The 23,028-nt window shown below is 39.9% G+C and overlaps 1 protein-coding gene across 2 annotated transcripts in view; it reads left to right on the top strand.

Annotated features, from left to right (window-relative positions):
* UNC5B (unc-5 netrin receptor B) overlaps positions 1-22,659 on the top strand; it is a 223,865-nt gene extending 201,206 nt beyond the window's left edge. For both annotated transcript variants that reach the window (XM_087932313.1, XM_026713557.2), the window contains 7 exons: positions 2,216-2,303; positions 3,321-3,489; positions 5,053-5,286; positions 11,123-11,272; positions 12,752-12,916; positions 15,130-15,308; positions 17,426-22,659. In XM_087932313.1, coding sequence (XP_087788439.1) covers positions 2,216-2,303; positions 3,321-3,489; positions 5,053-5,286; positions 11,123-11,272; positions 12,752-12,916; positions 15,130-15,308; positions 17,426-17,591 — 1,151 coding nt within the window. In that variant the 3' untranslated portion in view covers positions 17,592-22,659. The remainder of the gene's footprint in view (positions 1-2,215; positions 2,304-3,320; positions 3,490-5,052; positions 5,287-11,122; positions 11,273-12,751; positions 12,917-15,129; positions 15,309-17,425) is intronic.
* Positions 22,660-23,028: the final 369 nt, after the last annotated feature.

The following is a 23,028-nucleotide window of genomic DNA, read 5'->3' as shown; positions in this document are numbered from 1 at the left end:
CGATACACTTTTCACAAGATGAAGTGAATGTCCAATGAGGAATCCACAGTCCAAGAGAATAGCAGAACAGGCTATTTCAGAACCATGAATTGATTTGGTTATGGGACATTAAGTTCCTCTGCCCAGTCATGTGTGACTCTAAGGAACAGTTGTCGTCTTTGTTTCCTAGCTGAAGGAGCCAAAGTTGTCCAAAGATGCTTCTGTGGTCTTGTGGCTGGCATGACTATATGCCAAGGCACACGGAACCCTATTACCTTCCCACCAAAGTGGTACCTATTTATCTACTCACATTTGCATGCTAGGTTTGGCAGAAGCTGGGGCAAGAACAGGACATGCAGTACTTGGGTCTTGAACTGCCGACCTTCTGGTCAACAGCCCAATGTCTTAACCGCTAGGCCACTGCAATCCCATTACTTTAAGCCAATACCAATCCTCAACAAGTTTTCCAAAGGTGTACCCATTGCCAGTGTAAGAGAGTCCAGCCACTTTCCTCTTCTTTCCTTCCATCTTTCTCAGTGTTAGAGCCTTCTCTGGAGAACTAGGTTTTTGCATAATGTATCTGAAGTAAGATCATTTGACCTTAGTCATTTGTGTCTCTAATGAAAACTCTGATTTGATTTGTTTGTGGATCCATTTGTTTTCTTGGCTATCCACAGTATTTTTCGGAGTCTGCATGCATAAGGCTTTGGCTTCTCTTCTGTGCAGTTTTCACAGTTTCTTCTGGCATCTAGTTTGACTTCTTCTATATCTTTGGAGGACTGTTTTCATGTTCATCCTTAACAGCTTGTTTAAGCTCATTCCACCATTCCTCTTATTCCTTGTCAATGAGATTCCGGAGATTTGGGATCTCAGGATGATTCCTTGTAGTGTCCTTGAATTTCAGAACCATGGACAGCTCTTAAATAGATAATACACTCCACTAAGGTCTCTGAGCCCAATTGAATCTTTACTATACCGGTAGTCCTTGACTAATTATAACCATTTGTTTAATGACTCTTCACAGTTATAACAGTACTGAACAAAAGAGACATAACCATTTTTCACAATTAATGACCATTGCAGCATCCCCATGACCACGTGATCAAAATTCAGATGCTTGGCAACTGGTTCATATTTATGACAGCTGCAGTGTCCTGGGGTCATGTGATCAACTTTTGCAACCTTCTGACAAGCAAAGTCAATGGGGAAGCCAAACTCACTTAAGAAGTGTGTCACTAACTTAACAACTGCACTGATTCACTTAACAGCTGTGGCAAAAAAATGGGTTGTAAAATGAGGCAAAACTCACTTAACAAATGTTCCACCTAGCAGTGGAAATTTGGGGCTCCATTGTGGTTGTAAGTCAAGGGTTAAGTCTATTACTAGTATTCTTGGAAGTCTTACTTTGAATTACAGTTTCTTTTTCTGGAAATTAGCACTTTATTCTATTCTATTCTTGCTGACATTTGAAATCAAAGAGATTTCCTGCTGTTCTAATCTAATGAACCTGTATCAAAAGCAGCAACTACTTTGGAATTCAGATATAAAACTCTCTCCCCCATATTGTAGCTCCCATCTTTTTTTAGGAGATGTGTAGTTCAAACTAGCCCGTTATTGACCTCAGACAGACACTGAGAATACAATTGTTGGGATTATTTAAGTTATTGCAAAAATTTCAGCAAAAGATCTTTGACTGCCAGACTGTTAAAAGTAGCTTTCTCCTTTCCATGGACTTCCTTCCAAATACTGTAGATTGGAAAAACAAATGACCATGTGAACAGTTGAAATGCTATGATGACAATATTTATACCAGAGGCATCATTTTTAAAGATAATTAGGATAGTGTCTATAGTCACCATCAAAGATATAGCAACTAAAAGCATCGTTAAGCCATACTCATTTGTTCAGAACAATTAGACATAATTCCCCATATAAAGGTGATAGCTAAAAAAAAAACCCAGTTATGAACTTGCTTGGAGGCTTACTGGGGGCTACTGGGATCGTAGGATGGGTCAGTTGCAACTTATCCTGACTTCTTTCCTGCAGCCCAATTCAAGAGGGCAAACAGAGCCATCAGATATTAATTATGAAAAAACAGAAGTTAGAAGGGGCTGTATAAAGTATTCCACGGAATTCAGAATTGTATCATTTAGCTGTAGAGCAACAGACATAGTGACACTCTAGGAAATGTTCTTCATTATTTCATCTATTCCTTTTTTTTTTTTTCCTTTTGTAGGTGTGAGTCTGTTAGTGCCACATGGAGCAATTCCTCAGGGGAAGTTCTATGAAATGTATCTAATGATCAACAAAGCAGAAAATATTCTGTAAGTAGACCAGATCAGGTATCTTGTCTTGCTTTTCACTCTGACCTCCCTAAGCCTAAAAGTGATATCCAATTAAAGGATATCCAGCTAAGATTTCTTTTCATTATATTATTTTAGAACAGTCTTCCCCATCATCATACATGCATTTACCTTCAAATATTAGCATGCCAGACTAGATTCAGTGCAATTTTCTTGCACACAAATCTCAATATTCAACATTACCTTGCTCATTTCCAACTCCTAACAGAAGAAATTAAAAATGCAGATAATTTAATACCCTCACTAACTGATTGCACTGTCCTTTGGCTATTAGACATATCCTGCTCCTTTATGCAACAGTCATAGTACTACTTCTAATTTCCAGCCAAGAACCATAGCTACAGTTAGATTGCTTAACAACACCTTTTCCCAACTATGTATCTTCCAAATGTAATGAACCAACTCCCATAAAATGGCCTGGAGTTGATAACATACACATCTAAATGGAAAAAGCTACCAGCATCTTACTGAAATCATAGGATTCTGACTTTCTGAGTTGAGTTTAGGCTGACATTATTTATTTATTTGCATCCCACCTTTATAATTTTTACAGATAACTCAAGTAGCAGACATGTCCTATACACCTTCCTCCTATTTTTACAACAACCATCACCCTCTAGGCTGGGGTGGGCTAAGCATTATGTGGTCACGTGCATTCAGAAAATTAGGTCAGAAAAATGCTTGTGATGAAGAAAACACAAATGAGTCAGGACAAGGAAAAATAACAATTATTTATTCCCTTCAATATTGTGATAGTTCAAGAAAAAAGAATACTTCATATTTTAAGAATAACAGCACGTTTACATTTGTTAACAGTTGTGAATTTCAGCAGCAAGGTATGCATTAACTTCAGTACTCCACTCTGTCTTCTTCCTGCTAAAGAATATGAAGTTCTATTTTCTCAGATATCCTTTTGCATTTCTAAGCAAGAAAAGTGCCACAGAGCCAACACAAGTACCTTGTGCTTGTCTTTTCTAGCTTTCCCTCTGAAGGCACACAGACAGTACTGAGTCCTAGAGTGACCTGTGGTCCTACGGGGCTGCTCTTATGCCGCCCAGTCATCTTGACCATTCCACACTGTGCAGAGATCACTTCCCCAGACTGGATGTTGCAGTTGAAAACCCAGTCTCACCAAGGACACTGGGAGGTAAGTTGAATTAACCAGAGTAGTAGGTGGTGATGATGATGATGATGATGATATTGGAGTGAAGTCCAACATAGAAGAAGTTGTAGTCCCGGGTGTTCAATATATGTTGCTTATCCAAGCAGCATGGTGAAGACACTCATCTTCCACTTGGGAGGTTGAGAGTTCAATCCTCAATAAGTGGCAGAGATTTCTCTCCTAGGGCGCAGATAAAAAATAACATCTGCTGTGAACTCCGCAGGGCATCAGAAAGGGCATCCGGCCAGTAAATGCTCATCCCCATCCAGTTGCTTCAACTCTGCCTTGGATAATTAAGGGATTATAGGGAGAGTGTATGTTGCTTATCCATCTGTGGAGCAATTCAATTATTTGACAGAATAACAAGAGCTGGAAAGCACCTCTGCAGACCTTCTGGCCCAATCCCTTCTCATGTAGGAAACCCTATAGCATTTGATAATGAAGATTTATTTTCACATCGTAAAGCATTATTTTATAGTTATTTTTCAAGGTTCAAATATCTATGTTTAATCATCTTTACTTCTTTAAAAAAAAACCTCTTTAGTATTTAGCAATTTTATTTCTAATTCTAGGTCCCCTGTATTTGTGAAGAAAACAGCCCTCTTCTGCCTCAGCCAGCATGGTCAATATTCAAGGATGAAAGTGATTGTAATCAGGGGTGGGCTTCCAAAATTTTAGCAAAGGGTTCTCTACCCGGGTGCTGGGTGGGTGTGACCATGGTGGATGTGGCCTAGAGACGGACTCCTGCACCACAGCAGGAGGGGGGCGATTTTGCCCTCCCCGGGCTCCAGAGGCTTTCCTCGAGCCTCGGGAGGGTGAAAGTGGCCTCCCTGGGTTCGGAGGCTCTCTGGAAGCCAGAAACGGGCCCATTTCCTGCCTTCCTGAACTTCCAGGAGGCCCGTTTTTTGCCCTCCCCGAGCCTCCAAACACGCCCTGCAGTTACCTGCATCCAAAATGGGCCACGTGGAGACTCCTGGGAGGGATGGGCGGGGCCAGTCAGGGGTGGGATTTGGGGGTTCTCTGAAGCTAAGGGCTCTCCCGAACCCCTGCGAACCTCCAGCAGCCCCACCCCGATTGTAATCCTACCACATCTGGGGAAGCAAACTCAGAAAAAAAAACAGCATTTCTATTCTACACGACAGTATTCAGTGAGGCTAGAAAGTGTAATATTGTGTAATAGCATTAAAACCAATGTATTTAGTAATATTAATACTTCCTGGTGCAGCAGGTCAACTCAAAATTTATGTAAGAAGGATGGAAACTCCTACATAACCCTTCAAAACATTAGAGACCAACCACATTTTGCAAAGTGAGTTTGCAGTCTCCAAAATATAGAACATGTCAATCAACGAAGTGCCTTAACTCCCAAATTAAGTTTTAACCTTAGCTTTTCGTATCGCATTCAGTCATTTCTATTTTTAAAGTACACAACTTGTACAGCTCTCATAATTGGGGAGGCAAATTTTTAAGAAGGTACTCCTTAAAATGGGCATCCAGGTGGAACTGACCACATTTTAAATCCTTCCTTACCCTCTTTCCTTCCTCCAGGAAGTTGTGACGCTAGATGAAGAGACTTTAAACACACCTTGTTACTGCCAGCTGGAACCCAAGTGCTGCCATATCCTGCTAGAACAGCTTGGAACATACGTCCTTGTGGGAGAATCCTATTCTAGGTCGGCCATCAAGAGACTGCAGCTGGCCATCTTTGCTCCCACCCTCTGTACCTCATTGGAATACAGCCTCAAAGTATATTGCTTGGAGGACACACCTGATGCTTTAAAGGTAACGCATAGCGGAGGTTCTTCCTTCCTTCCTTCCCCTTCCCTGTCCTCTGTCCTGTCAGTAAATAGTTCCTACTCTTCTTGCACATACACACTTACACAAGCAGATTAATGTAAATTTCAGCATGGCCTCCTCCATCCTAACCTGGCTGGGTGCGATATGAATTTTATGACAACTCACCTAGAGGACAATGAGTTGTGGAAAGTGATTGCATAACATATTAAGAAATTCCTCAGACCATAGAGGGCATTTTTCCTTCATGACACTGAATGATGAGTTGTTGTGATGAGGGCTGTGCAAAGTGAGGTTTGGTCCATACGGCTTTAACAGAGTCTTGACATATGTGTAAATTAAAAGGGGGAGAAAAATCACAGATGTGTCTCATATGGTTTTGTGAATCACATCAGCGATGGTGTAATCGGAATTGTGCTTTAATCATCTTTGCCTTGGCTTATCCTCCAATATTCCGTTCAACGGGAGCCAGGCAATAATGTTGCAGAAGTTGAAATGTGAGATGCCTACGAGATCAACACAAAGTTTTACCAACTAAACTATTTTCCATTGGTGTATCTATGAGGCACGGTGGCTCAATGGCTTAGTGACGATGGAGATGGTCTCATCTCTGGTGGTTTGAGTCCAAGCAAGTGGGTGGTGGGGTGAGCTCCCATCACTTGCCTTCAGCTTATGCGAGTAGATAAAATAGGTACCACTTCAGTGGGGAGACAAGATGTGCTGTGCGCAGGCAGTCAGATTCCTGATGGCTCTGAACATTTCCAGTTGTGGTGCCATTTGTAAGGTAGCTCCTGGAAAGGTGGAATCCTTGGGTAAAGCTGAAGGAAAAGTCACTCATTTTTCTCTCTGATGTAAAGCCAGCTTGCCCTCCTGTGGCACATCTTTGGAAGAGCACATTTCCTAAGACAGAATGGGTACCTTGGCAAGCCAAACTAGTACTCAGCAATAACACTGTGATCTTTTGGCTACAGTGCCATACACTAATAATAATAACTTGTATATCTATGTTCGTCCTTCAATGAAAGAAATAGAGGTGGATATCATTATTAGAGCTTTCATACCAATTCAGACCTAGAAGTCTTCAAAACTTCCTCAATCTATTGTCATTCTTCGCTTCCCTGAAGTCATCCCAATCTGTATGGCCAATGAACAAGGATTAGGTCATACATTTATAATGGAGGAGGTAGACAGTATTAGATCTGGGAAATTTAGCATAAAACTTCATTTAAATTTACATCAAATAATACAAATAGATTTATGTCTGAACCACCCTGACCGCCTGAAATGCATAAGAATCTAAGTTCCTAATAAGTGTTCCAAAAATTTTTCTGTATTTTTATTAGGACTGGAGAAGGGGACAGTGTGTTCCCATAAACTAAAGATTAGTTCATCATGCTTATAAGTTGCTGGATTTCTCTACCTATGGTTGGTAATTCTTGTGTTCCATAGAAATGTGTGTTGAGTTTGCATAATGTTACATATGCAAACAATTGACATGGTTATCATCAAAAGATGACCCATTTTTGAATCCTCATCTTTAAACACCTGCATTTTATAGAAACACTTTTGTCTCTGTTTCCTACTTCTATACTGTTAGATTTCCCATATATTTTAAAAAGCTATAATAACTTATTTAAAAAAAAATGGTTGCTTAGTACCATGTTTCCCCCAAAATAAGACCCTGTCTTGTAATTTTTTGCCACCAAAAAGGCACCGGGCCAAGTCTTATTTTCGGGGGGTATCATCCATTGACTAACCTCACTTGTGTGCATTGCCCCCGGCCTCCATTTTGCTGTCAGAGGCCTTCAGGAACTACTTCTGCAGCCAGCAAGGCTTTCCTGAAGGCCTCTGCAGTGGATAACAGAGCTCCAGATCGATCCGGAGCTTTATTATCAACTACAGAGGCCTTCAGGAAAGCTTTGCCAGCCTTGCCGGCTACAGAAGAAATGGGCTGGCAAGGCAGGTGTCAGGGAGTGCAGGCCTGGCTACAACTATCCAAAGATAAGTAGTAGGGCAGCTCCACACACACCCATCCCCACCCTAGCTTAATTTTTACCCGTGCACTTTGGAGTGGCCGAGATCTTAACTTGGGGGGTAGGGCTTATATTGGGTGCATGTGAAAAAAAAAATCAAGCTAGGACTTACTTTCAGGGTAGGTCGTATTTTGGGGGGAAATTTAGTACTTCTTGTCCAGCTATCTCATTTGTACTTATTTTGGACTTCCTTGCCCCAAAGAGGGCTTGCTGGTAATCCAAGCATGCAATGTGACTTATAAAAGTAGTTACTCAGGGGAGCAAAACAGCCTGATGCAATGACTTGAAAAGTGACCCAGAGTTTAGATTCAAATAATAAGTTCCTTGAACCTATTCCTTAGGGAGCAGCCCTGACATTTTCCATGAAGCTCCCAGGAGGAGAAAGAGAGTATTGCAGAAACTATTTTGTGTCCTATTTTGAAGATGTAATAATAAGTCATTATTAGCTTTTTAATAGTTTTTGAACGGCAAATACATTTTTTCCTATTATTACTAATGTAGATAATGTGTAGACCACTAAGCCTAAGACAAGGGTCTCCAACCTTGCAATCCCCCCTGGCTGGGGGATTCTGGGAGTTGAAGTCCTCCAGGCTCAAAATTGCCAAGGTTGGAGACTCCTGGTCTAATATACATATGAAGATGAAAGAAAGGAAAAGAAAAGCATCCCAACGTAGACTGAACGGTGCTCTAGTCACATATTGTAACTCCTTAACCTATTCCAAATATCTTGGAATATTGTTTTGTCAAACCGCTGACAACCTCAGGGAGATGGGGAAAGGGAAAAGTTACTACTTTGCTCTTCTGTTGCTCCAGCCATAAGCACTATAATTTTCCTTGACCACTTGTCCCCATTGCCCCTAACACAGCCTGTGTGGCTCAGTGGTTAGAGTGCAATACTGCAGGCTACTTCTGCTGCAGCCAGCTGCCTGCAATATGGCAGTTCAAATCCCATCAGGCTCCAGGTTGACTCAGCCACCCATCCTTCCGAGGTGGGTAAAATGAGGACCCAAATTGTTGGGGGCAATAGGCTGACTCTGTAAACTGCTTACCGAGGGCTGTAAAACCACTATAAAGTGGTATATAAGTCTAAGTGCTATTGCTGTCACCATGTACAAATTATAATTTGTATGCAATCTATTCCGACAACCTAGAAGGTTCACCTAATGGCTTTATCTTAGGCGTATCCCTAAAATTCTGCCCAGGAGGCTTATAGCAAAGATAAGTCTAGGACTTCTCTACACCAATCATTAACCTCTTCAACCAAATTGAGAAAGGGGGTTAGTTTTCCTGTTTTGACATATTTCTTAAGTCATCAGAGTCGTAGAAGAGAGCTGAAAATCACATTATTCCATTGCCTTTCTCTTAAGATAAGAACCTATCATAATCTATATAGCATACAGGTAGTTCTCAACTTACAGCAGTTCATTTAGTGACCGTTCCAAGTTGCAGTGGCACTGAAAACAGTAACATATGATGATTTTTCACACTTACCACCATTGCAGCCTCCCCATGGTCACATGATCAAAATTCAGGCGCTTGGCAACTGGTTCATATTTATGACGGTTGCAGTGTCTCAGGATCATGTGATTACCTTTTGCGAACTTCTGACATCAGGACCAAAACATCAGACCAAATGCTCGAATGCAAGGGCCTTCAAACTTGGCAAGTTTAAGACTTGTGGACTTCAACTCCCAGAATTCCCCAGCTAACATGACTGGAGGAGGAATTATGGGAGTTGAAGTCCACAAGTCTTAAAGCTGTCAAGTTTGAAGACCCGTGCTTTAATGGATGGCAATTTTGGATGTAGTAAACTGTATATCTGATTGTATCTATTCAGGAAGGCTGAACTCACTATATATGATGACCTTTCAGGTCTACTTTAATTCCCTACTTCTCAGGGTTCAAGAGAAATCCAAAAAATGAGTCATAATGCCTGTGTAAGTTGGTAGATAACCACTTAATGGCGGGTCGAGCACATTCTTGGCCTGCAAAAGTCACGTCAGTCTTTGGATAAAAGATGTCAAATTGTAAGAAGGGGAACAAGTCAGTAGCCTGACCTGCTTGAGGGCTGTGGCCAGTCTGTCTTGATTTGACCAGGTTCTGGTCTAAATATGGGACTTTTCTCCATAAGGTCTTCATCTAATTAAGGTAATGGCGTCATTTATCATTTTAACATCCCCTTCCAACTTCCAATGTCAAGAGGTGATTTGGAGACTATGGAACCAAGGAACATGCATGCTGATTTGATCCAGCCTGCCCTTGATAGCAAGTCACAAGTTAAACAAATCCAGAATAGGTTTTCTTGTGGGGGGGGTTATAGCCAAGCTCCCTTTGTGATCTAAGCGTAAAGGCCAGTTATGAAGATACCACAAGAAACTGCTTAGCTGCTGTTCCTCTGAAAATACCTATTGTCAAGTTATTTTCAAAGCCTATCAATAACGTTAGCACCACTTTGCATGCCTAATGAAAGTGACCCATCATTCTTAATGAAGTATAAATCTCCATCTGCCTTTTTACCAACCAGAGTGATTAGTTCCAGCAATCAACACACCAAGCTGGTATTTCAGGCCTTATTGTGTTGTGCGTTTTAACCTTGATGTCACAATTGGCATTCAACCTCCCCACTCCCATCCCAACCCCCAAGTTAAAATAGCTTTTTTTAAAAAAGGACTCTGGAAATTATCTTTTCCCATTTTTAAGAAAGGACATGGCTCAAGAAATTGACGGTTGTAATGGTTTATACAAGAGTGGAGGTGAATGCTTTCAGGCAGCGAGCTCTACCTGATCATTCCTCAAATAAAGTTTGATCAGCATAACATTGTGAAGGTTGCAAATATAATATGGGTGCTTACATTATTGTTGTTTTCATTAGTTCTAGGTAAGGGAGAAACCTGCATTATGAAGAAGATTATGTAAATGAGCTGAAATAAATAGGTCATAATGAGATTATCAAAGTGATAATGAGATCAATCAAATGATTGATTGGTTTGAATTATGGCATGGGAGGGCATAGTGTACTATTATAGCTGGATGGGATTAAGTTAAATTTAGCATCTGCACTGTCGACAAGCTTTAGAGCAGGGGTCCTCAAACTTGGCAACTTTAAAACTTATGGACCAACTCCCAGAATTCCACATTGCTGGCTGGAGAACTCTGGGAGTTGAAGTCCACAAGTCTTAAAGTTGCCATGTTTGGCCTACTGAGGAATTCCAGAAGTAGAAGTCCATAAGTTTTAAAGTTGCCAAATTTGGAGAGCCCTGCTTTAGAGCATTAGAGAAGGTTGCCAAGCATGAGGTGATACCTGGTGCCCGAGATAGGCAAAATCAGGTACTCTTAGAGAGAGAGAGAGAGAGAGAGAGACCTTGCTGTTAACTTGGTCAAACATTTATTGACTTATTCAAAGAGATAGCAAGATACAATTTGTAGACTGCTGGAAATTCACGCGGATCAGACATTCCCAACAGCACGGAAACTCAAACTGGAACCTGGAAATACAAATAGTCATGTAAGTCAGCCCTCTTCAACCTGGCATCTTCTGTCTCAGTTGGAACAGGAATCCCCAAACTTTGAAGGTTAAATTGGCCTTTTTAGCCAGACGTTCTGAGAACGGCATATCTGAAAGATGCCTCTGTGGAAGGCTATTACAGGGTATATTTATACACCAGCTGTCATGAACTGCAGTCCATTTCATGTTCCTTCTCTGCCTCACCTATTTTATATCACTTTCCCAATTAAATGGGCTTTCTTTTTACTTTTGGGTGCTTTTTGCTTTTGTTTTGCTTGTCCCGTAGGAAGTGCTTGAAATCGAAAGGACTCTTGGCGGCTACCTATTAGAAGAGCCCAAACCTCTGCTGTTTAAGGACAGTTATCACAATTTGCGCCTCTCGGTTCATGACATCCCTCATTCTCTTTGGAGGAGCAAACTCCTAGCCAAATATCAGGTGAGTGCTTTACCTATCAGTTGAACAACAGGCGTGAGAGTGATTCCCCAGGGCCTCCTTTGAAATCAACCTTTCTGATGGGTTTGCAAAATCTGCCCGGTGCTCCAAAAAGACATTCGTTGACACATTTAGTTTCCCAAGGTGATTCATGTGAGTCTTGTAATAGACGGTTGCGGGCAAATAAACACTGCAGGCAAATAAAGCCAGTTAAATTCTACTTCATCATTAGAAAAGAGACTTGTCTCCTTGCTGCGTCATAGGGAGGATGTCAGAAAAGCTGGAAATATCTTGGATTTAAGTGGGAAAGAATTGCTGAGATTCTCATAACCTCTTCCCATTCGTCTCCATCAATTTTGCTAAAAACCAATCTGTGAGACTCATGCTTGGAAAAGAAGCAGCGTTCCAATATCTCAGGGGCTGCCCCAAAGAAGAGGGAGCCCAGATAGTCTCCAAAGCACCCGAAGGCAGGACAAGAAGCAACAGACGGGAACTAAACAAGGAGAGAAACAACCTAGAACTAAGGAGAAATTTCTTGACAGTGAGAACAATTAGCCAGTGGAACAACTTGCCTCCAGAACTTGTGGATGCTCCAACATTGGAGGTTTTTAAGAAGAGATTGGAGAACCATTAGTCTGAAATTACATAGAGTTCCTTGCTAAAGCCGGGGGTTGGACTGGAAAACTTCTAAGGTCCCTTCCAATTCTGTCATTCACTTTCAGTTTTAGGCAGTGTCAAAGTTCCTGACAAGTTTTTACCTTGCACATTGGCAAGATTAGAAATATACATTTGCTAACTATCTCAGAAGACTTCAACTGACATGCCTGCCACATGCTTTCCTTCTTCATATTTTCACCTTATCCCTTTGCTTCTCCATTCTCCCATACAACTAAGATTCATGTTCTATAATTACTTGAAAGGAAGACAAGTAGGGATATAAGTGTCCCATATATCAAGAGTGTGCCGCGGCGAGCTTCTTCATCTTGTAAAGCTGGATTGTGAATTCCAGCTGAACCCAATCTGGAAATTTCTCCTTCCTCTGTAGCTCAGAGCAACCCAATGGACTTATAGCAAACACTTACCTAATTCAACAGTGTTTTCCACAGTGACCACTGTCAATTATCACCGGGGAGCCCACAAATAAGCAATCACTTAGCATTCAATAAACAATACAGAGCCCGTCAATCAAACTACCATTTAAAGACTCTACACCAGGGGTCCTCAAACTTAAAAACTTAAGACTGAGGAATTCTGGGAGTTGATGTCCACGAGTCTTAAAGTTGCTAAGTTTGGAGACCTCTGTTCTACACCTTGTTCTTTTCTTCTGCTTGCCTGGAATTTGATATGAAGAGAAAGTACACACGATTGTTTTTGTTTAGGTTGTTGTTGCTTTTTAAAGGATCCATCTGCAAATTTTCAGACTGGTGACATCTTGTGGCACTCGTTTGTTCATCTTTTCTTTTTCTTTTCTATTTCCTTCAGGAAATCCCTTTCTATCACATTTGGAGTGGTAGTCAGCGGGCATTACACTGCACCTTCAGCCTTGAGAGATACAGCCCGGCTACTACAGAACTTACTTGCAAAATCTGTGTTCGGCAAGTTGAAGGAGAAGGGCAGATATTCCAGTTACATGTTACACTTGGAGAGGTAAGCAAGGAAAACTCGGATAAGAAAAGCAAATTGAATGCATGCATGCATGCATGAATGAATGAATGAGACAAAAGGAACAGGATTATTCAATAATGGGCTTTATAGTTTCTCTGAAACATTATATTGGCCAGATACAATCGGTGAAACATAGGTTAATGTTCATGTTAGGTTCTTCTAATGCAGCGGTTTTCAACCTTAACAATTTTAAGATGAATGGACTTCAAGTCCCAGAATTCCTTAGTCTGCATTCTGGTTGGGGAATTCTGGGAGTTTAAGTCCACACCTCTTAAATTTACCAACATTGAGAAACACTGCCCTAATGTTTAATTTCAGCCATGACTCACTTCTACTTCTGCTGTTCCAAATGTCATTACTATTATATGGACATTTAAAAGAAAATCGTATTTCTTATTGTCTGCTAACTTCTCTGATACATCCATCTCTATTCTACTGGATATTAACAATACAACCTTTTATTTCATGCAACTTTTTCTGCCTGTGTATCTGGCTCACATAACCTGCTGGAAATTTAAAATATCAATTTCAGTGTTTTTATTTTAATTCTGGACAAACTGTTATTGCTGAAACTTTTTCGGAAAGCTAAAGAACCAAGAAGAGAGTAATAATTATTTAAATCTCAGCCCTGAGGCCTTCCTTTACTTCTGAGATCATGGGTGTTTAGCCAGTTACATACAGATTTGTATTTCCTATTAAAGTTGTGGTAGGAAGTGCATTATCCAAAACATTTCAAAACCAACCAACCTCCCTTCCCCTGCAGACTAATTTAAGATTCCTGTCCTAATCTCGAAGGCCCATTATAGCTCAGCTATGCGTGGCATTATTAGTTAGCTGTTTCCTTCTGCAGTCATTGAGGCAAGATAATTTGATGGGGCTGTGAAGATCACCATTTATTTTTAAGACATGATACCCTTCACGTACCTATTATTTTGATTTTTAGCATTTAGTAGTTTTCCTAGTGCATTTTACTGACTGCTTTCCACCCCTCAAACGCTTCTGACTTTGTTTGCCTAGTACAGAGCAAACAAACAAACAAAAAAATTCAAAGTTTTGTTCTGTGGCAGAAGCAAAGACACAGCTAGTATAGTTAAAAGGCTGTGTTGTATTGGCAAATATTTAACAACCAATTCTGCTGGCTTCATTGCTACTGCAAGCCACCAAACAGCTGATCAGCATCCTGGGCAGGCTGGCTCAGTTCTGCTCTGAACAGAATTCCAAAATTCCAGAAAATGTAACCATTCACGCTTACAAGCCAGTACAAGCCAGCTCCAATACTATGGTGTATAGACTACAACGAAACAAGATGAGAACATTTTCACACATGAAGCTGATATGGGCCTTTAAATTTTCTTGAGTTACTTCTCTAGAAGTTTGTCAATTGTTTCAGTGACTAAAAACCAAAACAGAAGCATTTGTTGTATGCACGTATATGCATACATATATATGCCTCCCAGCAAATGCGGTATGTGGTTTCTGTTGATAGAAAATCTTTCAATATGCATCTTGCAGGTGCCATAAAGCAGACCAATTGTGACCTGAGAATATGGTTTGCTTTTTCTAGCACATGTTATAAATCATGGCTGTCATTGATCTTGCCAAGGTTATGAGACAGTTTGGGATCCATAAATGACAAGATGGAGCTCATCACATTTTTAAAAATTGCCATTTTTATCCAATTAATCACTGAGCCTGCATCCCATTTTGTTTTGTTATAAGAACGGCAGTTCCTTTTATATAATAATATATACTAGCCATTTTCATAAAAACAAACTTATCCAATTAACAAAATCCAAAGTCAGAGTTTTTATTTTTCCCCACCTCAAGCAATAAGTCCGGAAACAGTTTCCAAGTGGAAACAAAGTTATCTATATTCTTTTCTTTAATTAAAGCAGTCAATTTAGCCATCTCTGCTAACTTCATTAGCTTTTGCAACCAATCATCCCTTATAGGAATTAAAATATCTTTCCATTTTGTGCAGAGAGCTATATAAAAATTAAAAAATTGAGACTGTGTGTTATTATCTTATTCTGCTGCCCTAAAAAGAGTCAGAAGTCAATGCTTTTCTTTCTTTTTCCAGTTTTCCCCTATACTTCTTCCTCTTCCCATTTTCCTCCCTTACTTTCCCATTACTTTCATTTTTTCTTTGTGTGTTTTGTATTTTGGTAAACTAATAAAACTTTAACATTTCAAAGAACTCCAGCTCCTTTGATGCCTTGCGGTCCCACACTGGTGGTGCCATGACAACCCAACTTGGACCACATGCCTTCAAGATTCCTCTGTCCATACGGCAGAAAATCTGCAACAGTCTTGATGCTCCTAACTCCAGAGGGAATGACTGGCGGCTCCTTGCCCAAAAGCTTTCCGTGGATCGGTGAGTTCTACTTCAATGCTTTCATTGCCCCACAGGAATGAAACCAGCCAAGGAAGATGGTTAACTTGCATATCAGTATTCATTGAAGTTGTTCGGTCATTTAAGCCCCTGACCTGCAGTGGCACTGTTGAGAACCAATTCATTTAGAGGCCAACATTTGGCTTAATGATACGATGTGATGAATAGCTTAGGTGCCACCTACATTGCTTTTACCCATTTTGTCAATATCAGAATTCCTGCCTACAATACTAAAGAGACGTATGAAGCTGCTAGTGGAGTTTTACCAGTAGGCCAAGACTCAAAGGTGGTTTCCAAAAAGCAAATGGACTTTGTTTTTCCTTGAAGATGTTTTCGCTTCTTGGATGAGAAGCAAAATGTCTTCAAGAAAAAACAAAGTCCAGTTGCCTTTTGAAAAACTACCTTCGGGACAACCATGACCTGGATGACTAAGAATCTCCATAAACATTTAGTAGGCCAAGAAGTGATGGCCAATGTAACCACTTTGATTAGAACCAGAGATACAAATGGATGCAACTTTGATGATGTTCTGAGGGTGTTTGAATACCTGGGCATTCTCCCTGGGCTTGGAATTATAAGCACCTGTAGGCTCCTTTTTCTGTTGATATATATGGTTATTTCTCATGGATGTACAGCTTCTATTTTTCTGTTTCATTTTTCCCTCCTTTTTTAAAGTGTAGGCTGACCAGAGGTATCTGGGATAAGCCAGTCTATAAGTTATAAATAGAACTACTACAAAGGCAGGAAAAAAGTAGATTAAGTTCAACAGTCCTGCTTGAAGAAGGTTATCTGTGTTTAATCTTCAAAGCCTGTTCTTAAAACTATAAGTTCTAAACAGTTCACATCCAGGTTATCTGTGATGATACCTCTTTCAATACTTATCAATCTGGATCTGCCACAACATCAAAAAAGGGCCTCTTGTATGGTTCAGCAAATAGCTGCCAGGTTGGGTAATAATTTTCTCGGCAATGGAATTATCCTTTCCAGAATATTCACCTGAAGCCTACACTGTAGTATTTTTAGCTTCAAATAAACATTTTTTTTAATTCATCCAAATGTTTCGGGAACATTTTAAAGTCAATTTGGAGATCATCAGGGCTTTCTTATTCTTTTTTAAATTGTTGGTTGAATTTTATTCAATTGTTCTATAGTTGAACAGTTGTAAAAAGTGATATACAGCCATTGCCATTTATGGATTTCACGTTTTATACTTTACAAACTAGAACAGAAACCTACTGGAGGTACAGAATGAAAATACACTTCTACAGAATAAAATCTCTTCTCAGAGAATTTAAGAGTAGTAGAATTGGGCAGAAGCACTATATAACATTCTTCCCCCATTTTGCATTCTTCATATTATTCTGGCTTTAAATATTTATTTTGTCAGCCTGCCTGTAATAATAAAAGGAAAAAAATAGGAACTTAAACATAGAAATTGGTTAATAAATTAGCTGAGCTCATAAGGTGTATGAATGCATTTACCTTTGGTTGCCCTTTCTTTACTGAACTTTTGTTGTTTTTGTTATTTTATTTTTATAATATGATTTTTTTTGCTGTATCAGTCATCAGAGTTGGTTTGTGAGATAGATGACTAGATTAAGTTTCATCACCAGCCCAAAGTTACAATTACTTGGAAATAAATCCTACTGAATTTTAAAGCTGTTTATTTGTGTTATTGGGCTGTGCTGTCAGTTGAATGTTTACCTGGAGTCTTGGATGTATATGAAGAACTATTTCATATGTTCCTTGAAATAATGTTTATAAATCCTAAAGGCAGTAGGATGCAGTTGTTATGTTTTAGACCAGGAAGTTGATTTATTGACAGGGGATGCTTAAATAAAACATTTCATCCCCATTATTTTTCCTTCGTCCTTAATATTTTTATTTTATAGTCTCATATTTTTCTCCACTAGCCTTCTTACAAAAACCACTCTGGTCCTGAAAATAATTATGCTTTCAGGGGTTCTGATTTCATGGCGGTATGGATTTAATTAGGATGCTAGTCTACGTATGTGAACAATGGCTTCAGAACAGAATCCTTCAATAACTGATGTTGATGGTGAAGGTTAGTAAGCTCTCCTCCTCTCTGTCTTATTTAGGTACCTAAATTTCTTTGCCACCAAAGCCAGCCCGACTGGGGTGATCCTGGACTTATGGGAAGCCCAACATCAAGACGATGGAGATCTTAACACTCTGGCCAGTGCCTTGGAAGAGATGGGCAAGAGTGAGATGCTGGTTGTCATGGCAACAGAAGGAGAGTGTTGATGCAACTGCTGGAGACTTCCAGCCACGTTGAGGATTGAGTAAGAGAGGGACAGGAAGGAAAAATAACTTAAAGAGAAAAAAAAAGCTCTTTGGAACCAGTGGGAAACAGTTGCAAAGGAGCAGAGCCAAGGCGCTGAAGGATTCAACTCAGGTTTCTTCTCCTTCTCATACTCCTCCCTCATGAAATCACAATCAGCCTTAGAAATTGCGGAGTTTACAAGCAATCCAAGTGTTAAAGACTCCTTCCTCCTATTCCTCACAGCCTTTGGATTACAGCTTGAAAGCAATGCATCATTGCTAACGGTGACCACAGCCTCAGGCGGCAGTGACTTCTTCAAATCTCTGTTGTCTCTGTGGCTTATTATGAGGGCTGCTGGAATCTGGGCTGTTAATTTGTTTGGTTCTTTGTTGATCTCTTCTCGACTTTCTCTTTTCCCATTTCCTACTTTGCTCTTATTCCTTCTTTTCTGGCATTTATGCTTTGAAGAGTTGAGTACAATTTAGTGAAGACAACTCCTGTCAGAAGCCTCAGACAGCTTAAAACACACACGCTTACAAGGGAAAATAAATGGAAATCCGTTTCTTAGGAAACGCAAGTAAATGTATTATCCAGATCTTTGGATGCATCCTTTTTTTAAAATATATATATATATATATAAATATATATTAAGAATCTTTCATCTATGTGAGAGCAAGAATATCTTGGCACTCAAAAGAGAAAGAGAAAGAGAGAAAGAGAGAGAATTCTGGCGGTAAATTTTAAAATGGTCAATGTGTGTCTGGGGTGTCAAACTGGCGGCCCGTGGGACAAATGCATCACGTGCAGGCCACGCCCACCCCACCTCCACAAATGGGGAAAATGCCGTGAAACATCACGTGATGGCAACATGATGCGGTGAGTTTGACATCCATGATATATGTGATCATCTTTGAAGCTTGGTGGGGTAGGATTGCTGATAGGATTAGAGAAAAAATGAGGGTCTAGAACAGGGGTCCCCAAACTTGGCAACTTGAAGACTTGTGGACTTCAACTCCCAGAATTCTCCAGCCAGCTGGCTGGAGAATTCTGGCAGTTGAAGTCCACAAGTCTTCAAGTTGCCAGGTTTGGAGACCTCTGGTCTAAAAGGACAAATTGTGTCCTTTTTCACATGGTATTTAAGTTTTTTATTATTATTATTATTATAGTTCACCATAGTAACAAGATTGCCAGAGTGTGGGGGGGAAAAGCTAGCAACCCATTCATAGCATAACAAACTGACTTCTGAAAATGTAGCTGTAATGTGGGGCCAGATGTAAAGGCCTATAAAAATGAGACATTTTGGAGTAGACAGATTTGGAAGGTTTTTTTTCGAGCTTTCCGATAAGACCAACACATTTTGTATTCTTCCCAGCCCTCAAAACAAATATAATCTTATTTCGGTTAAGTCTTGAGTCACCGCCTGCTTTGTGGCATTTATTTTCCTCTGAATTCAGTTCTTTTGGTGGTCCAACTGGAATAACACTCTGGCTAGTATCACAGTAGCTCCATTAAATTTGTCTAAAAGCATTTTATATTGTATGGGCTTTATAGCATCCATTCTATAGGGGAGCTAAAATTCAATTGTGCTTGATATACAGTGGTCCCTCGGAATGTGACTGCTTCAAAATTTGGTACTCGATGCATTTTGATGCAAAAACAACGTTGCCCCTGTACTCGTAGTTTCTTTGGTATTTGGTGTACTACAAAAGGAAGAAGAGGGACAGCTGCCAAGAGCAAACAAGAAGTCAGCCATGCTGGGAAGGTAGCTGATATAGGAAAAAGGACAGACAGAAAATTCTTCCCAGACAAAACAAAGGGGCGTGTGATAAATCACCTGGTTTCTTTGGCACTCATAGTTCTTAGTACACATTGTACTTCCTGGAACCAACTGATGTCAAAAAGCAAGGTACAACTGTATAGGTACAGGCTACAAATATGGTTTTCTCAACTGTGTTCTGAAGCTCTTTTTAACTGTAGCTATGTCAAAAGAGAATGATAGCAACCTTAAAGGTGAAAGTATTTTTGCAGTCTTATGTCTGAATGATTCGGGGATAAGTTGAACTATTTAAAGAGGCCTGTCCTAACACATTCCATCATAGCCCAATGTTCTGTATGAGAATACACTCCCATAGAATAACAAGAATTAGAAGGGGCTTCTAGTCCAACCCTTGCTCAAGCCTTATACCATTTCAGACAAGTGGTTGTCCAATCTCCCTCCAGTCTCTCCGATCTCCAGAAAGTTGATACAACTGCTCACATACAAAGCAGCTTATTTGGATAGAACGTGTGCAAAAAGGGAAAATGATAAAGCTATCCATTTAAATGAAAACTCTTTGGAATGCATTTTGGATATTGAGAGAATGGGAGTACTGGGTGCATCTGAACTTTTAGGCAGAATCTGATCATTATCAGGGACATACCTTTCCTCTTCTGTTGTTAGAGTGTTTGCTGACTGAAGGATTTGCAAATACTTCAGATAGCATCCTTTGTATCATGTGAAGTTGATGCTTTTAGGATTTTTTTTTTTTACATGACTTTATCCTGTATTGAGATCTGTTGAGGTATGAAGATTGCTGCGGGAATGTCAACTCCGTAGCAAATGTGTGTGGAATTTATTCCCAGTAGCTAAAATTAACCATGATATACCTTTTGAAGAGGGTTAGGTTTTAGCCACTGTAGTAAACGATGGGAGCACTGAGGAATCAATGCAAAAGTGTCTTTTGTGGTGATTTTTATAAGGTACTTCTGAAAAGTAGCATGCAAGTAAAACAGCCCCTAATTTGCTTTTATTCCCAGTTACTGTTACTGAAAGATAATCCTTTGACTCAGAACGCAACGCAGGTAACCCTCGATTTATAACTACAATTGAGATCAGGATTTCCACAACAACTGCTAAGCAAGGCAGTTGTTAAAGTAAGCTACAGCCACTTTTATGACTTGTTCAGTGAATCTGGCTCCTTGCTTATTGACTTTACTTGTCAGAAGCCAACTGGGTAGGTGGCAAATACATGCCAATCACTAAGCACCCAAATTTTAATCACATATCTGTGGGCAGGCAGCATATAAGTGTGAGATCATAAGTCACTATTTTTCAGTGCCATTGTAACTTTGAATGAACTTCTAAAATGAATGGTTGTAAGTCAAGGACTACCTATATATGGGGAAACGTGACTGCTTCTCCCTGGCGTGCACTGAATCTGGCTGTCTTTCCACTTGCGATTTAAAGTGTTTTCATAGCATCACTCAGCCAAATGCTACCAAGCCTGTCTTCATGACTGTTGTTTTGGCACAAGAAGAAGGGTTGGATGATGCTAGAAAAGGCTACAGGATGGTCATGAGGAAGGACTTCTATACGCAACCATGTGAATGCAAGGCATTAGTGTTTGGTTCCTCAACCTCTCATTTTTAAAAGCATTGATAATTTAACTACACATATGCGTGGCATTGGATAAATTAGGGAGTAGGGGCACATCAATCCCTTTAACAGAAGAGTATGATCAAGGAAACAAGAATCGCAAAATTCCTGTGATTAAATTTACATGGCAAGGGGCTACAGTACATTATCTTGAGAACTGAGATACAAGCCACTGAGTTCTCCCTTATTAATAAGTTCATTAAGAGCCAGCTTATCTCTCTCTCTCTCTCTCTCTCTCTCTCTCTTTCTCTCTCTCTCTCTCTTGTATAATGAATTCCAGCATGTGCTGCAAACAGCTGCTTGTGTCTTTCCTCCTTCCTAAGATCTATCCTAGAAGTGCACTTTAGTTTAGCTTGCTTTACAGAAAAGTTAATATCCACTATTTAAAGTGGCTGAAAGTTCATAAGGACATCACACCCTCCCGAGATCTCAGTGTTCTCACATTAGGTTTATGATAGTTTAACTTTTCCATGTATTATTTTTGCAAGTTCTTGAGGTGAGAGTGCTGAAGTCTTGTGAGATCTTGGCCATTTTCAGAATTTATATTGGGAGGGTGCCAAGAACCCTGGAAGAGTAGCCAAGCCCTAGAAGAAGAGAGATTGTGATCAATGTTCTTGACATTTTCTCAAGCAGCATCTGTATCATACGTAGGCAAAATTGTATGTTATTTCATGTGGAACATTCTTGCTTTTCCTCCTGGGTAGGTTTGCTAACCAGAAGCTCTATCCTTTCTCATATAAATTTGCAAGGCTGAGATAGCAGCAGGCTGATGGAAATGCAATTCTTTAAACCTTCTTGGAGCCTGAATGTGTACATATCCTACTACAGCATTGAAGGCTATTGTACACACATTTAATTGTGTTGTTGATCTCAGCAAAATGTTTTGTACTGCCCTATACCATGTCCTGAACATCTCGGCATTTATGTTATTTTAGTTCCCACGATTTCTGAATCAAAACATCACCTTGCAGAAAATACAGTGGCCACCAATTGAGACACTGTCTATATTAATGATAACATATACAATTCTTTTGTTAAGCATAGCGACAAGTATTTTTATTAGTACTTGAGAAGAGTGCTTAATTCTCTTTGGGCAGATTCTTCTCGGTGGCTGCAAATGATGAATTGTCGAGAGGCTTCTGAAGCCATGAAAAAGATTAAACCTGGAAAAGTGCAGAAAAACCAGATGAATTATTGGCTTCTTATTATAAATGCTTTGATGATGGGCTCTTGCAACCTTTGCAAAACACAATTAATGCTGTCTTGCAGGGAGGACAGATGCCTGAGATATGGAAAGATTCAAATAAACATCAATATCCAGTGAAGGGTTTGGCTTGACAAAAAATTATAGTCCAATATAATTACTAACTGTTCACAATGATCCTAGATGATAGATTGAAAATAATTTTACAAGAATTTTGTTTGTGAAGAATCAAGCTGGGTTTTTATCTCAAAGACAATTAAAAGATAATGTTAGAAGCATGTTGGATATTTTGGAATATTTTGAATACATGTTTGAGACATTTACAGTGCTGACATCACATCATTCCTGCCGGGCACTTTCAAAATTACTAGTTCTGTGTTGCTCCTGGAGACTGAAGGAAACCAAATAAATGGAAGCTCTTAGCAAATGAGCTTTTTCATTTTCTTTTTCTCAGAATAACAATTTTGCAAACATAAGCATTGGAAGTTTTCCAATCCTAACATCGCTTCAAAGCTGGCAAATTTATGAACAGGCCTTCTTTGATTCTAATGCAACTGCTTTCTCTATAGAAAAACAGGTTGCAGTAAGTGTCAGAACATACAGACCTGCCTTCTACCTGAAGGTATGCTTTAGAGCAGGGGTCTCCAACCTTGGCAACTTTAAGACGTGTGGACTTCAACTCCCAGAATTCCTCAGCCAAAGCTGAGGAATTCTGGGAGTTGAAGTCCACACGTCTTAAAGTTGCCAAGGTTGGAGACCTCTGCTTTAGAGTACAAATTAGATCAGGGGTGTCACACTC

The sequence above is a fragment of the Pseudonaja textilis genome, chromosome 4, assembly GCF_049901715.1.
Source record: "Pseudonaja textilis isolate UNSWEBS1 chromosome 4, rPseTex1.2, whole genome shotgun sequence".
Taxonomy (NCBI): domain Eukaryota; kingdom Metazoa; phylum Chordata; class Lepidosauria; order Squamata; family Elapidae; genus Pseudonaja; species Pseudonaja textilis.
This window is presented reverse-complemented; position numbering and strand designations above follow the sequence as displayed.